This window comes from Lolium perenne, chromosome 7 (assembly GCF_019359855.2).
Source record: "Lolium perenne isolate Kyuss_39 chromosome 7, Kyuss_2.0, whole genome shotgun sequence".
NCBI lineage: Eukaryota > Viridiplantae > Streptophyta > Magnoliopsida > Poales > Poaceae > Lolium > Lolium perenne.
The window spans coordinates 274804180-274817925 of NC_067250.2; the positions used below are offsets into that span (position 1 = coordinate 274804180).

A 13746-nucleotide genomic window follows, 5' to 3' on the forward strand; every position below is an offset into this window, starting at 1 on the left:
GTCTCTCTGCTTTTTCGTTTTTATTTCGTTTCTATTGGTTTCCAGAGGTTTTCCTGGTCGGTATTTTTTGAACTTTTAAAAAAAAATGAACTTCTTTATTTTTGACATTTTTGTACTTGAACATTTTATTTTTTATTTTTCTACTTTGGCCGGTTGTTGGATCTACGCGTCTAGTCGCGGAGAGGCACCTTCTCCTCACGGTGTCGATATGTTCCTCCTTCTACATCACTCGAGTGACAAGGATATACGTTGTCCCGAGCTCGCAAGAATCCACAACGCACCCTCACCCTCGTGGTCTCATCGCCTCCTTCGCACTCGCCACCCTTGCTCTCGAGCCCAGTAGCATTCGTCTACGCCTACTCCTGTGGCCCTCTCAGGCCCAGCAACAAGAAGGGAGTCCCATCGGCCAGACCGGACTTGGTTGGGGCGCTTCACGGAATGTACCCCCTATGGTACCGGCCCTCCTGCCTATGACATGCAACTGGGCAATTCTTGATTCAGATTTGTGTATAGCCTATGACATGCAACTGACCAACTATTGATTTATATTTGTGTAGACCCTATGACATACAACGACTGTTAATTTAGATTTTGGTTAGCTATACTTTGTTTAGTTTCTTGAGATGCTACTATTTATAGATAGTTACTACTGGTTCTTCTATCATTGGCTATAAGTGTTGAGAAATAACTGAATTTATAAACCCATCCCGCCAGTGTTGGCACACTTACTATGTCCTACAAATGGTTCATCATATTATCTAAGCTCTATGTATAATCCCTATTTGGTTGGCTCATCACTTGACTCAACTTTAGTAGTAAGTTCATGCTCCTAGTTTTGAATCCTTTTCAAAGTAGGCAGAAACTCAATTCGGCTCCCGGGTGCGTATGATCCCTCTACCACAAAAACATATTTCCAAGTGTTAAAAAAATTTGACAAAAAAATTTACATGTACATCTCCATAATATATGTGTATTCGTCAAGTTTCACGAAAAAAATGATATTTTTTGTAGTCTAAGCGAAAAGGAGAAAATTTATCTTGTTACAAGTTTTTGTTTCAGCACCGAATTTTTTCTTTTTTACACACGTCACATAACATGTCGATTTTTCATGAAACGACTTTGTGAACGCGTAGCACATAAACATGTACGTGCGAAATTTTTGTTTCAATTTTTTTGACATTTTAAAATGTATCTAACATGTATTTCAAAATAAAGGGAGCATACGCTCCCATGTGCCAAAACATCACTCCCGTAGAGTCTATTTTGGTGACACTATACAAGAAAGTCTTTTGAGCCCATCTGAAGGCATCAAGCCTAATTTTTCTAGTTGAAGACAAATAGAATACTACTCTAATTCCACTGAACTGTTGCTATAGTGACATTTTGGTGCACTTTACAAAAAAAAAATTGTGTAAGAGTATTTTGTACAATGTGACCGAAATGTCACACCGCTAACGATGTTATATTTTAGTGACAGCGTACAAGAATGGCAAACTCATGAAGAATGCGAGGGGCATGTGCACGCCTCAACAAAGGCTTTGGATGCACATTGCCTTTTCAATGCCAATGCATAGCTATATGTTATTATTTCAGTATATTCAGATTAAGTTTGCTCATAATTTAGCATATTAGCATAATACTGAAATTTTGATTGACAATATGGATTATTATAACTTGTGAGTGTTGGTCATCTTTTTTCTTGCTCCATAATGACTTGTCTATTTTATCAATCAGCATGTTGTGCTTCTTCAACGGCTTGATATCCAGGGGTGTGACTTGTGAGGGGATCCTCAGGTGACTAGGGTTCCTCTGCCTCCCGTCAACCCGTGGCCTTTGAGCCATGGAGGTGTGGCGGATCACGGCTCTTGTCTGCGGGAGGGCTCTGTTTTCCAGTTTTGGGGGCTTCGTTTCTTGTCTTTAGGGATTTTGTTTGTAGGAGCGGCACTCAGGTGGTGGTGGCGATGCGACGGTGACATCGAGAAGTTTGTGGGTGTGGTGTGGTTTTCGGGGATTTCGTCTGGATGTGGGGATCTTCGGATCGTCAAGGAGCTTCATTGGCAGTTCATCCTACTTCTTCGTCTCCAGGACGGATGTGGTTCATCCTACTTCGTCTCCGGGACGGATGTGGTATTTTCGACCATTCGGCGACTTTCCGTCCGCAACTGACAACGTCAAGCCGACTCACGGAGGAGCGGCAGCGGCGGCACGCAGTCAACACGATCTAGCGGTTGAAGATGAAGGATTTCTCAACTATCTTGTTGTAATTTTCGGTTGAAGATGAAGGATTTCTCAACTATCTTGTTTTAATTTTCGTTTTTCTTAGTCTGCTTTGTACTATTTGATGTTTCTTTTAATGTCAGTGTCCTATTCGCAAAGAAACCACTACTCTGGAAAAAAACGATGTGAAGAAAAAACGCCACAGCAAGAGCAATATTGTTGTGGGCCTTTGAGCTAGGGCTGAGGATGATGAAATAAACTTGTCGTTGTGAACAAAAATGACGTGTAAACTTGACATGTCAGTGAGTAAATCTGGAGCAAACTCATCTTCTGTCTGAAGTGTAAACTTGGCATGGCAGTGATTAAATCTGGAGCAAACTCGGCTTCTGTCTGTATGGTTTCAGTGAGGATACTGGGTGTGAGTAAATTTTTAGACCCAATGAGTTAATGATGTAACATTCAGAGTTAGCAGTCCTTGTTGGTCTAGCCCCCCTTCTTTTAGTCCGACCACTCACCGTACGTCCTACGATTAGATCCCGGGTGGGCGAGCTGACAACTGTGAGTTTAAGCCACCAAGCCAGCCCTTGTTCTCCCAAAAAGCAAAGCATGATACCGCAATAATTACTGTAAATGTCTAAAGTAGCCAAATGCATTTATTATTCGGGTACCAAACGAAGCAACAACGCTGAAGTCACATGCTTTGGCATTAGCACTCTGGAAGCTATATAGTTTTGCCACGAGTAAATCGGTACATATGGATCCTCAGTGATGCCAGAGCTGAAGGAAAGAACAAAACTTTCAATCGGAGAATATCAAGAGTATGGTCAGAGGAAAATGCCATCTCTTCAGCTGATCAAGACATGCCACTCTTAGTATCTCGAATCCACTACAGTGCCTTCAAGAAGTGGTGACAAGTGCACAAGAGGAGTTTGAGATTTAAGTGGTATGTCAGGGCCGGTAATCTTCTTCTCATTCAACCTGCTCAGCACCTTCCTCACCTCATCAGCAAGCTCAATGATGGAATCATCTTCATGGCCTGACATCAACATACCATAATTTGTAAGAGATCGATTATGAGTCAGCTAATGCAGTCATAGTCATGTTCTCCTAATACGCAAGGAGTGGGCAATAGAGCAGAACAAACAACTACTAACAAGGCGGCAGTTAAACTGTCGTGTTTGGAATGTCCAACAGAAAAGATGGATGAGAAAAAAGTATGTGCTACATGTTACATGCTTGACAAAATTATGATACCATGAAAGACAGTTTCTTACTTATGTTGGACAGTGCCTTCTCCATTGAGAACAGGTAGTCTCTATTATTTCCATTAGGGCCACTAGCTGTAGCAATTTGCCTGGTTTTGTAAACAAAAACGCAGAAAAGGAAGTCAGAATGAGCTGCTCAACGAAGCTGATAATCAATTGAAGAGGATCAAAGGGTTCAGCAGCGCACATTGCCATATCCTCCAACGGAGCAGGGCCAAGATAGTATTTGTTGCCAACTGGATCAGGAGTGGATACGAAACTGCACATTGACCAAGTAAGTTTGGCAGACAATTAACATGGAATATTAAAAAAATCAGTAATCAAGTTTGATCATTACACTAATACACCCGTCACAGCTGGTTCCAGAGAATTTCCATCCTGAGCATTGGTGTTGAGCAAAAGAAAATAAGAATTCAGATAAAAAAAAGGAGAAATAGAAACATCTCTACACATCTGCCTTGCGCAAGAAATAGTACCTTGTAGAAATCCACAGAGATCTTCTGATCATACTCACATTCTCTTCTCTCCAAGTACTATGGTGAATTAAGTACATTATCAATATAATTCTAGCATGATAAATAAAATGTTTCTTTGAAGCGAAACAAGGGGAAATAAAATCACTATACCTGCATTGCTTTTCGCTCTTTTTCTAGACCACCATTGACACAATATGCAATTCCCCACTGTAAAATGATCCACTGTAAATATAAAACATAACTGGAACGAGGAAACAAAAAAAAAGGATGTCATAGCATTCCAAAAGCATTTGGATAGTGAATGAAGGAAGATTTAGCCATGTTGGCCTACTCATTTTGGCGAATAGAACTGCTACAGAAAATATATTTGGGTTAAGGTGGATGAGTGAGGAACTATCCAAAGTAGGTTGTACGAAGAAATAGAAAGTTAAGAGTTTGCCACCAATCCTAACATAACCATGTTACACCAATGTCACCTTATAGCAAAGATTATATACTCATTGCAGCCGCAGCCAGAGGAGGGGAAGTCCATTTTAACTTGAGTTTTACTGCCCCGCACAAGCAGCACACAACTTAAGAAAATCAAGGTTCATGGTAACTCGTTGTTGTCTGAATGCAGTTCCTAGAGAAGAAGTATTCTACAGCATCGTCATAGCAATGTGAATACTATTATGTGCTGGTAGATTTTGAATTCGTAGCTTCCACTAAAGTGTGCTTACGCAGATGGCTCCCTCTTGGGATTCAAGCGTGCAGGTCCTGGCTGGATCCTTTGGCGTGCCTCTGTGGTCAATGCAAGCTGCAGAGAAAAGAAAATGTCAGAGACGAACACCAAGACGAAAACAGCGACCAAGTTGAGAGGTCCGCGGCAGAAGCATACCGAGATTGAACGTCCGCTTGTAGCCCGTGATGAACCCCAGGATCTTGTCGTCGAAATCGAAGCCTGGGTTCCAGATGAGGGAGCCGTACCCGAAGACCCATAGCACCATCTTGATGAATCCCTCTCTCTCCTTTTTATTGCCCTGTCCAAAGACAGCAAATTTAGGAATATCGTCCAAGACGCTAACTAGATAGATGTCCCCGTCTCTTAAATCCTAATCCCACAAAGGAGCCATTCAGAGACGTCCTGACATGTCGCCATCGCCCCCCAAATCCAAATCGCCGGCTCGAGCAGGCGCGAACCAACCAACCAAGACACATCTGCTGCCCCCAACGGCATCATTATCCCTCCATGTTCCTATTCCTACACTACAAGAACGGAAGTAGCGCTTCGACGGACCTTAGCTGGATTGAGGAATCACCTAGTACAAGAAACGCCGGAGAGAATGCTGCGGGTGGATGGCGGGGCAGGAGGAGGAGTACTGGAGTAGTAGTAGAGATTGGATTTGACTCCTCTTAGCCGCCGCCGCCGCGTCTCCCGAGCCTGCAGTCTTCTCTCCTCCTGGGCGTGGGTAGGAGATTTGGGGGATTGGGGAAGAACATGGGTAGGGTGGTGACGAGCACTTATACCGAGCGAGCTGCCTCTTGGCTCAGGATTTAGAGCATCCCCACTCGTTTGGGCTCCCCACGCCCAAATCCGACGAAATTTAGCGCCGGATGGATGTAGTTTTTGGCCTGGGGAGGCCCATTTTTCCAGCCGCGAGCCCATGGACGCGCACCCACCGCGTGCATAGCGACGACGCAGTCACCGGGAAGGGCAATCGTCGGAGTTACCTCGACGCATTGAACCGTCGCGAGGTGGACTGGAGAGCCGAAACGACTCGTCGGGAACGGTCGAAGTGGGGTCGAAGTGGCCTCGATGCGAGAACCGCCGTAATGGAGCACGAACTCCGCGGAAGAGCAACCGCCGCTCTCTTTCGTCGAGAGACCTACATATACGGTTTTCGACGGGCGACGCCATTCATCTGTTCTCTCGTCACCATCCTCCGTCAACCATCTCCGTCAACCATGAGCGATATCTCTTGGCCATCGGACACCGACAGCGAGGGGAAGCCGCCTGGATGGCGCCATTGGTGGGATCCAGCTGCATCGTCCAGCAGCGACGATTCCGCCCCGCCGGCCAGCGAGGACGAGTGGGACGACGAGGAGGAGGACGAAGAGGCCGTGGAGCAGGCCGAGGAAGAGGCCGAGGAAGAGGAGGAGGAGCAGGAGCAGGAGCAGGAGGAGGAGGACGAAGAGGCTGATGAGGACGACGACGAGGAGGACTCAACTTCCTCCGACGAGGAGGTGACGAGCCGGAAGCGTCGCCGCGACGACGATGAGGCGGGGCCTTCTAAGAAGAAGAAGAAGTAGTTTAGTTTTAAAGTTTTTATATGTAATTTTTATGTTTATTCGAATTATATTCGAAATATATATATAATCTATCTATGTTGCACCACTTGAGAGTTCAAAGCTTTCGTTCGACGAGGGTATTGCCGTAGATCGGGAAGACGAGGGTTTTGCCGTAGATCGGGAAGACGAGGGTTTTGCCGTAGATCGGAGGCCATTGTCGCCGACAAGTTGGGGCCACGCGCGCTTTCGTTTCGTCCGGAGTCCCCGAGCGCTCCCCGGGGGGCCGGGGATGGCGTGGGATCGCCGGATGGATTTAGGCCCAAATCCGGACGAAAACGAGGAACCGGGGCGCGACTGGGCCGAATTACGCCGTCCGGATGGAAAAAACGCTCGCCGAGGGCCTCGTCGGGGGACGAGTGGAGATGCTCTTAGGGCCACAACGGTGGGACGTGCGCGCGTGTCCGGTGCGGTTCTCTCTCGAAAAAGAAAAGAAAAAAGGTGTACAGCCCTTGCGTGAATTGGACCCGGACGGGTATGTAGGCTGAAGAGTCCGAGATAGGGTCTACGTTCAATGAACCGAACTATTCTTCGACCGTGGTCGAGGCCGGCCACTCGCAAGGGAAGTCTGACTTTGGACGTGTTTTTATTTACTTGCATTTTAGGTTGAACGAAAAGTCAAAAGTTATTTGACCAAAATATTAGTAGGAAACAAATATCATGACCAAATATAAAGTCTTGCCAGATATTAGGATAATGAAATTTATGGAAGTACTAGAATCGTCATAAAGCATATACTCCCTCCGTCTCATGAAGGTTGCCTAAGATTTGTGAAATTTATATTAGAATCGTGAAGAAGCGCGACCCAACCATGCTTACCGGTCAGGCATGTGCCTCAATATTGCCTTCATGGAGCCTTCGACCTCCTCCGCTCCCGGAGCATAGTTTTCGGGCGAAAGCCTAGGCTGTGTTGTGCAGGGCCGGACGACGGCGTCGATCCACGTCGCTTCCCTCTTGGGGCGTCGTCTTGAAGACTTTGTTCCCCAGCGTGCTTTCCTGAGGCTGGACTCGTACGGCATCGCGGCGGGTGGCCGGCGATGTGTGAGGTCCGTGTGGTGGCTTGTGTGGCAACGATGGCGGTGTTCAGCGATGGTTTGGTAGCGTCAAGACCTTGGCTTCGGCGAGCGTCCGAGCTTCTTCGTCTTGTGCTTCGCTTGCGGTGGAGTCGGAGCTGCTATGGTTTGTTGAGAGTCTTCATTTGTGCAGCGTACGATGACCTGCGGGGTGGCCCTCTGGCGATGATCTTCCTCGGCGCAGGTCTTGCGCTTATCCTCTTCAGAGCTCGTCATCAGAGTCGGAGCTGCCTGTTGCTTCACGAGGAGTCGCTTGTTTGGCGTTGGCCGGCTTGAGCTTCACGGTGCCGCTTCGGCGAGGTCTTGGTGGTTGGTTCTTCGGTGAAGTCGGAGTCGCTGAAGAGTGATGACGATGACGTTGAAGGTCAACCGCGACGACTTCTCGCTTCGGCGGCCTGTGTATCTTGTGTGGGTTGCCAGGGTGGCTCTGTGTCCCTGCGACGGTCGTGCTCCATGACAGTTGACGGGGCACTTGTTTCGGTTTTCGGCCGGTTTTCTGGCCAAATTCTGTGCTTCTTCTTTATTAATGAAAATGGCAAGTCTTTTGCCTCGTTTCAAAAAAAAAAAATCAATATTGAGCCAGATAGATAGGCTGGGTCTAGGCCTGAATATTGAGCCTGATAGCTAGGCCAGGCTTGGGCTTGTGTTTTCTTTGAAATAGGGAAGAGGCTCGGCCCATGGCCCAAGCCCAACGTGCCTTTTCTTTGATTGGCTTGGCCCTTTGGATTTCTGCATTGAGCTTTGTTAGGCACAACCTGGTCCAAGAAATACCCGGGTATAGTCTTTTGGATTGCCTTGTCCAAATCAAAAAAAAAAAAATCCGGTAATAGATAGTGCTCCTAACCCCCCCCCCCCCTCCCCTCAGCAATTAGTACGACAGCGCGTGTCTGGCACGAGGAGGGCGCGGCCCAAACACGAAGCCCCCTAGGTGCATGCATAGAAACACACGCATCACCTAGGTGCAGACAAAAAACGACCTCTCCCTTCCATTCCCTACAAACACTACTTCTATTGTATTGTATCTCCAGACGGCGGCGACAGGATCTTCTAGGATTTTCAGGGTGTAAACCCAACGTCCGGCCTTTATTGGTTGTACATGTGGATGACCTTGTTGAAGGCACTATTTTAGGATCTCAGACTTTCTCCGTGGTAAAAACCTAAGATCTATTGATCGGACGACGACACTTAGTTTATAGGTTCCCTTCTTGAAGGTGTGACGACTTCTGGAGAACCTAGTTCGTAGGCTGGGTGTTGTGTTTGGTGGTGATTTGTGTGTTGTTCCTATTGCGAGTGGTTGATCACCGTGGTGAGGCATTTTTTGTTCTTATTTTTGATTCTGTGCATTTTCAAATTTTATATGCATGGATGTTAGATGGAATTGATATCTTCGCGGTATTTATATATTACCTTTATTGAGGAAGACCTAAACTGCAAAAAGAATCGCTAATTACATCTCTTGATAATGGCTCTTGGAAACTAGCTAAAAGCGAACTTACACATAGGTCGCACCGATTTGGCAAATAAAAAGTACTATTTTTTACCAATTTACTGTAGGGGACCTCCCGTGGCGTAATTTTATGCTAAATGAGGGAACAATTACAAGGAGAAATTCAAATCAAGGGGGAAATAAGTGGAAAAAGAAGTAGAAGATTTATGTCTATACGGAAATATTGTTTAGCAACCAATCAATAAGAGGTTGAACTAAAGCTGTCTTTAGTTGGTCCAACAAGAAGTCACTTTGGAACCTCACTTTCCAACAAGCAATGGTGGCTTATTCTGAAAAATGAATTAAGTTCTCCTTCCATATTTTCCAACCAACACCGGGGCACGATGCATGTCAGATAGTAAAGAGAGACATAAGGGGTGATTGATGGTTGTTGTGGATTCACAACCTTGTCCTCATATATACAAGGTTGTGAGCACAATACAGTCTAAGTATTATCTGGTGCGAGAGCGCAAGTGTAGATATAAATTAGCATAGCAAAAATTATACACCACCCACATTCAATCTCTCTAGTTGTGAAGAACCATTGGGGATTGCTATCCCTATTTTTCACTTGGAGTAGTCATACTTAGATTAGTGTTCATGGGCCTAGGATACATCAGGGAATGTGATCATGGATCCTCATTGAAACACAGTGTGGATGGAGCCCTACAAGAAATGAGCATGGGCGGAGACTTCCCTTGTAGATTGTCGAGCGTTGTTTGGTTGCCACCAGCATGGTCTCTCGCCCATGCAACTTGCTCCACGGGAGCAAAAGTCAGAGGCCCGAGCCACGTGTCCAAGTCTCTTTATTTTCGTGGCACGCGCCAACGTCTTGTTTGGAGCCAACGACCAACGACCAGCCTCTGGATCCCGTCTTTTACCCCTCGCCTGGACGCCGCCCCACTTCGTGAGCATTCAATGTATTGTTGGTTATGAACACAGAAATGTATAGCATGTATCAGATATGCACTCTTGTCGAGTGATTTCCTCTTTCGGACTTGGGAGAAAATAACTCGTCTTTGAGCAGTTGTATCATATACTACCATGATGAAGGAATAAACGTGGCATGGATGAACAAATCAGAAGGATGAGTAAACCAAAGCATGACTACTACAACTGAAAAAATTTTAGCAATCCCCAATGGTCCAAGTTCATCATTGAGTGAAAGCTGATCTTTATCTGTATTAGAATCGTGAAGAAGCGCGACCCAACCATGCTTACCGGTCAGGCATGTGCCTCAATATTGAGCCTGATAGTTAGGCCGGGTCTAGGCTTGAATATTGAGCCTGATAGCTAGGCCGAGCTTGGGCTTGTGTTTTCTTTGAAATAGGGAAGAGGCTCGGGCTATGGCCCGAAACCTGGGATGCTTTTTCTCTGATGGGCGTAGCTTTTGGATTTCTGCATCGAGCTTTGTTAGGCACGACCTAGTCCAACAAATACCTAGGTATAGGCTTATGGATTGCCTTGTCCGAATCAAAAAGTTGCAATAATAGAAAGTGCTCCTAACACGAACCCCCCCCCCCCCCCTTCACCTCGGTAATTAGCACGGCAAACGCGTGTTTGGCGCGAGGGGGCGCGGCTCAAACACGAAACTCCCTAGGTGCATACATGAAACACACGCATCGCCCAGGTGCAGACAGAAAACGATCTCTCCCTTCGTCCCCTGCAAACGGCACTTATATTATATTGTATCTCCAGACAGCAGCGACAGGGTCTTCTAGGATTTTCAAGGTGTAAACACAATGCCCGACCTTTATTTGTTGTACGTGTCGATGACCTTGTTGAAGGCACTATTTTAAGATTTCGGACTTTTTCCATGATAAAAATCTATGATCTATTGATCGGGCGATGACACTGAGTGCATAGGTTCCCTTCTTGAAGGTGTGACGACTTTTGGAGAACCTAGTTAGTAGGCTCTGTGTTGTGTTTGGTGGTGGTTTGTGTGTAGTTCCTGCTGCGAGTGGTTTATCACCGTGGTAGGGCCTTTTTTGTTCTTATTTTTGATTATGTGCATTCTCAATGTTTTTTTAACATTTTATTTGCACCAATGTTTGATGGAACTGATATGGTATTTATATATTTCCTTTATCGAGAAAGACACTAAACCGCAAAAAGAATTGCTAATTACATCTCTTGATAATGGCTCTTGGAAACTACTAAAAGCGAACTTACACACATGTCACACCGATTTGGCAAAAAAGAGTACTGTTTTTTTACCAATTTACCGTAAGGGGACCTCCTGCGCTGTAGTTTTTATGCTAAAAGAGGGAACAATTACACGAGGAAATTCAACCCACGGGGGAAAGAAGTGGAAGACATAGGTCTACTGTTTAGCAACCAATCAACAATAGGTTGAACTAAAGCTGCATTTACTTTAACGGTGCAACAGTAAGTCACTTTGGAACCTCACTTTCCAATGAACAATGATGGCTGATTCTAAAAAGTGAATTAAGTTCTCTCCTTCCGTATTTTCCAACCAGCACAAACTCATCGGGGCGGCACGATGCACGTAAGATAGTAAAAAAGGACATAATTTGTGCTACATGGTTGTTGTGGATTCACTACCTTGTCCTCATATATACAAGGTTGTGAGCACAATACAGTCTCACTATTATCCGGTGCGAGAGCGCAAGTGTAGATATAAATTAGCATCGAAAATTTATACACCACCGACATTCAATCTCTCTAGTTGTGAAGAATCATTGGGGATTGCTATCCCTTTTTTTCATTGGAGTAGCCATATTTAGATTAGTGTTCATGGGCATAGGATGCATCAGGGAATGTGATCATTGCTATTCATTGAATCAGAGTCTGGATAGAGCCCTACAAGAAATGAGCATGAGTGGAGACATCGGCGAACCTACCACCCCTGCTGCCCGGCCGAGTGCCTGGGCTTCTCTGCCTCCCGACGCTGGTGAATAGCAATTTTTGATAGCGACAACCAGTCTCAAACGCTGCGTTGCCCGGGTACATTGGCCGATCCTTGGGCAATGCCCCCACGCCAGACCGGTATGGGCCACAATTTGGGCCAGCAGAGTATCTCCTTGTTGCTTACATTGGGTGATTGGGTCATCCTTAGCTGTTGTAGTGGCTATTTGCCAGTTACGGACTAAAAGTTTTACCCATCCGATCTATCCACACTCCGCAGAATATCCAAATCAGCTCTTCTTTCAGAGATTTATAAAATGCAGTGGAGTCGGGTCAACTGGTTAACCCATGGGGACCGAAATTCTGCATATTTCCACAACTATGCGAAAGCTAGAAGGAAAAGAAATCTGATAGTAAAACTGAAGGATAACAAATTAACAATGGTGTTTGGAGGGAAGGTAATACATTGCTGAAACCTCTAATCATGGATTATTTCTCTAAGCTGTTTACGTCTGAAGTAGATGGGTCGGACCTAGAGCTGATCGCAAAAGTGCAACCGAAAGTCACAAATGAGATGAACCAGAGACTGATAGCTCCCTTTACGGAGGAAGAGGTGAAAAAGGCACTGTTTGCAATTGGTGATTTTAAGGCACCCGGAACAGATGGGATGCATGCAATTTTCTTCAAGAAATTCTGGCACTTGATTGGGGGTGCCATAACAAAGGAGGTTCTGGAAGCGCTGCAATCTGGTGTGATTCCGCCGGGGTGGAATGAAACAGCGATTATTCTGATCCCAAAAATAAACAACCCGGAGATGATCACCCAGTTCAGACCGATAAGCTTGTGCAATGTTTTGTACAAAATTATATCTAAAGTTCTTGCAAATAGATTGAAAGGAATTCTTCCTGAGGTAATTAGCCCGGCCCAAAGTGCTTTTGTTCCAGGGCGTTTAATAACTGACAATGTTCTAGTTGCCTATGAGTGTGTCCATGCGCTCAAAGGGAGAAGACAAGGCAAGAATGCTATTGTGCTGTCAAACTTGATATGCACAAAGCTTATGATCGTGTTGAATGGAGCTTTCTGAGGGACATGATGGCAAGACTAGGTTTTGATGAACAATGGATAGATCTGATTATGTCTTGTGTTTCTTCGGTCCAGTATAGAGTGTGGTTTAATGTTGAGGAGACGGATACTTTTTCTCCTACTAGGGGGCTGCGGCAAGGGGATCCCCTCTCGCCGTACCTTTTCCTACTATGTGCTGAGGGATGATACGTCTCAAACGTATCTATAATTTCTTATGTTCCATGCTAGTTATATGACAATACTCACATGTTTTATATACACTTTACATCATTTTTATGCATTTTTCGGCACTAACCTATTAACAAGATGCCGAAGCGCAAGTTCCTATTTTCTGTTGTTTTTGGTTTCACAAATCCTACACAGGAAATATTCTCGGAATTGGACGAAACAAAAGCCCACGGTCTTATTTTGCACGGAGCCTTCCAGAAGTCTGAAGAGGAGACGAAGAGGGGATGCGAGGCGGCCACACCCTAGGGGGCGCGGCCCCACCCCTGGGCGCGCCGCCCTATGGGGTGGGCCCCTCGAGCGTCCCCCGACTCTGCCCCTTTGATACGTCCAATTTGCATCACTATTTTATATCATAATTTGCTGTTATTCATTGATATATTTCATATTTGGAGATGATACTTATGTTATTTCATCTATTTTGCATGTTTCATGATTATTTGGGGATCGCACACCGGAGCCAGGATTCTGCTAGAAAAAGCACCGTCAGAATGCAATATTTCGGAAGATCAACAGTTGAAGGAAATTATACGAAAATTCATATTTTTCCAGATGACGAAGGGAGCCAGAAGGGGGAGCTGGGGAGGGCCGCCATGGGCCCCCCTCACAGGCCGGCGCGGGCCCTGCCCTGGCCGCGCCACCCTAAGAGGAGGGGGGCCCACAGCCCCTCTCGCCTCCTTTTCTTCGCGTATGCCTTCGTCCCGAAAACCTAAGCCAGGGGGGTACGT

At 45.7% G+C, this 13746-nt stretch overlaps 1 protein-coding gene across 2 annotated transcripts; it reads right to left on the bottom strand.

The window, feature by feature from the left end:
• Window positions 1–2848: 2848 nt before the first annotated feature.
• Window positions 2849–5449, bottom strand: LOC127312657 (gamma-glutamylcyclotransferase 2-2-like). Of its 2 annotated transcripts, none has more exons than XM_051343195.2 (9): window positions 5257–5449; window positions 4836–4977; window positions 4678–4754; window positions 4109–4165; window positions 3959–4015; window positions 3820–3860; window positions 3670–3741; window positions 3492–3571; window positions 2849–3253 (listed from the first exon to the last, which is right to left on the bottom strand). In XM_051343195.2, the coding sequence occupies exons 2-9, from the start codon at window positions 4942–4944 to the stop codon at window positions 3087–3089; spliced, it is 660 nt and encodes a 219-aa protein (XP_051199155.1). In that variant the 5' UTR covers window positions 4945–4977; window positions 5257–5449; the 3' UTR covers window positions 2849–3086. The 2 variants fall into 2 exon arrangements, with proteins under 2 accessions (XP_051199155.1, XP_051199156.1); XM_051343196.2 differs by having other exon boundaries at window positions 5235–5449.
• Window positions 5450–13746: the final 8297 nt, after the last annotated feature.

What these genes read in the sequence shown, in the direction of transcription:
- LOC127312657 (XM_051343195.2), bottom strand. Translation starts at nt 4,944, where the DNA reads ATGGTGCTATGGGTCTTCGGGTACGGCTCCCTCATCTGGAACCCAGGC. An exon ending in CAAGCGGACGTTCAATCTCG is followed by an intron (nt 4,755 to 4,835) that starts GTATGCTTCTGC and finishes TTTTCTCTGCAG; the next exon opens with CTTGCATTGACCACAGAGGC. An exon ending in TCTCTGTGGATTTCTACAAG is followed by an intron (nt 3,861 to 3,958) that starts GTACTATTTCTT and finishes ACCAATGCTCAG; the next exon opens with GATGGAAATTCTCTGGAACC.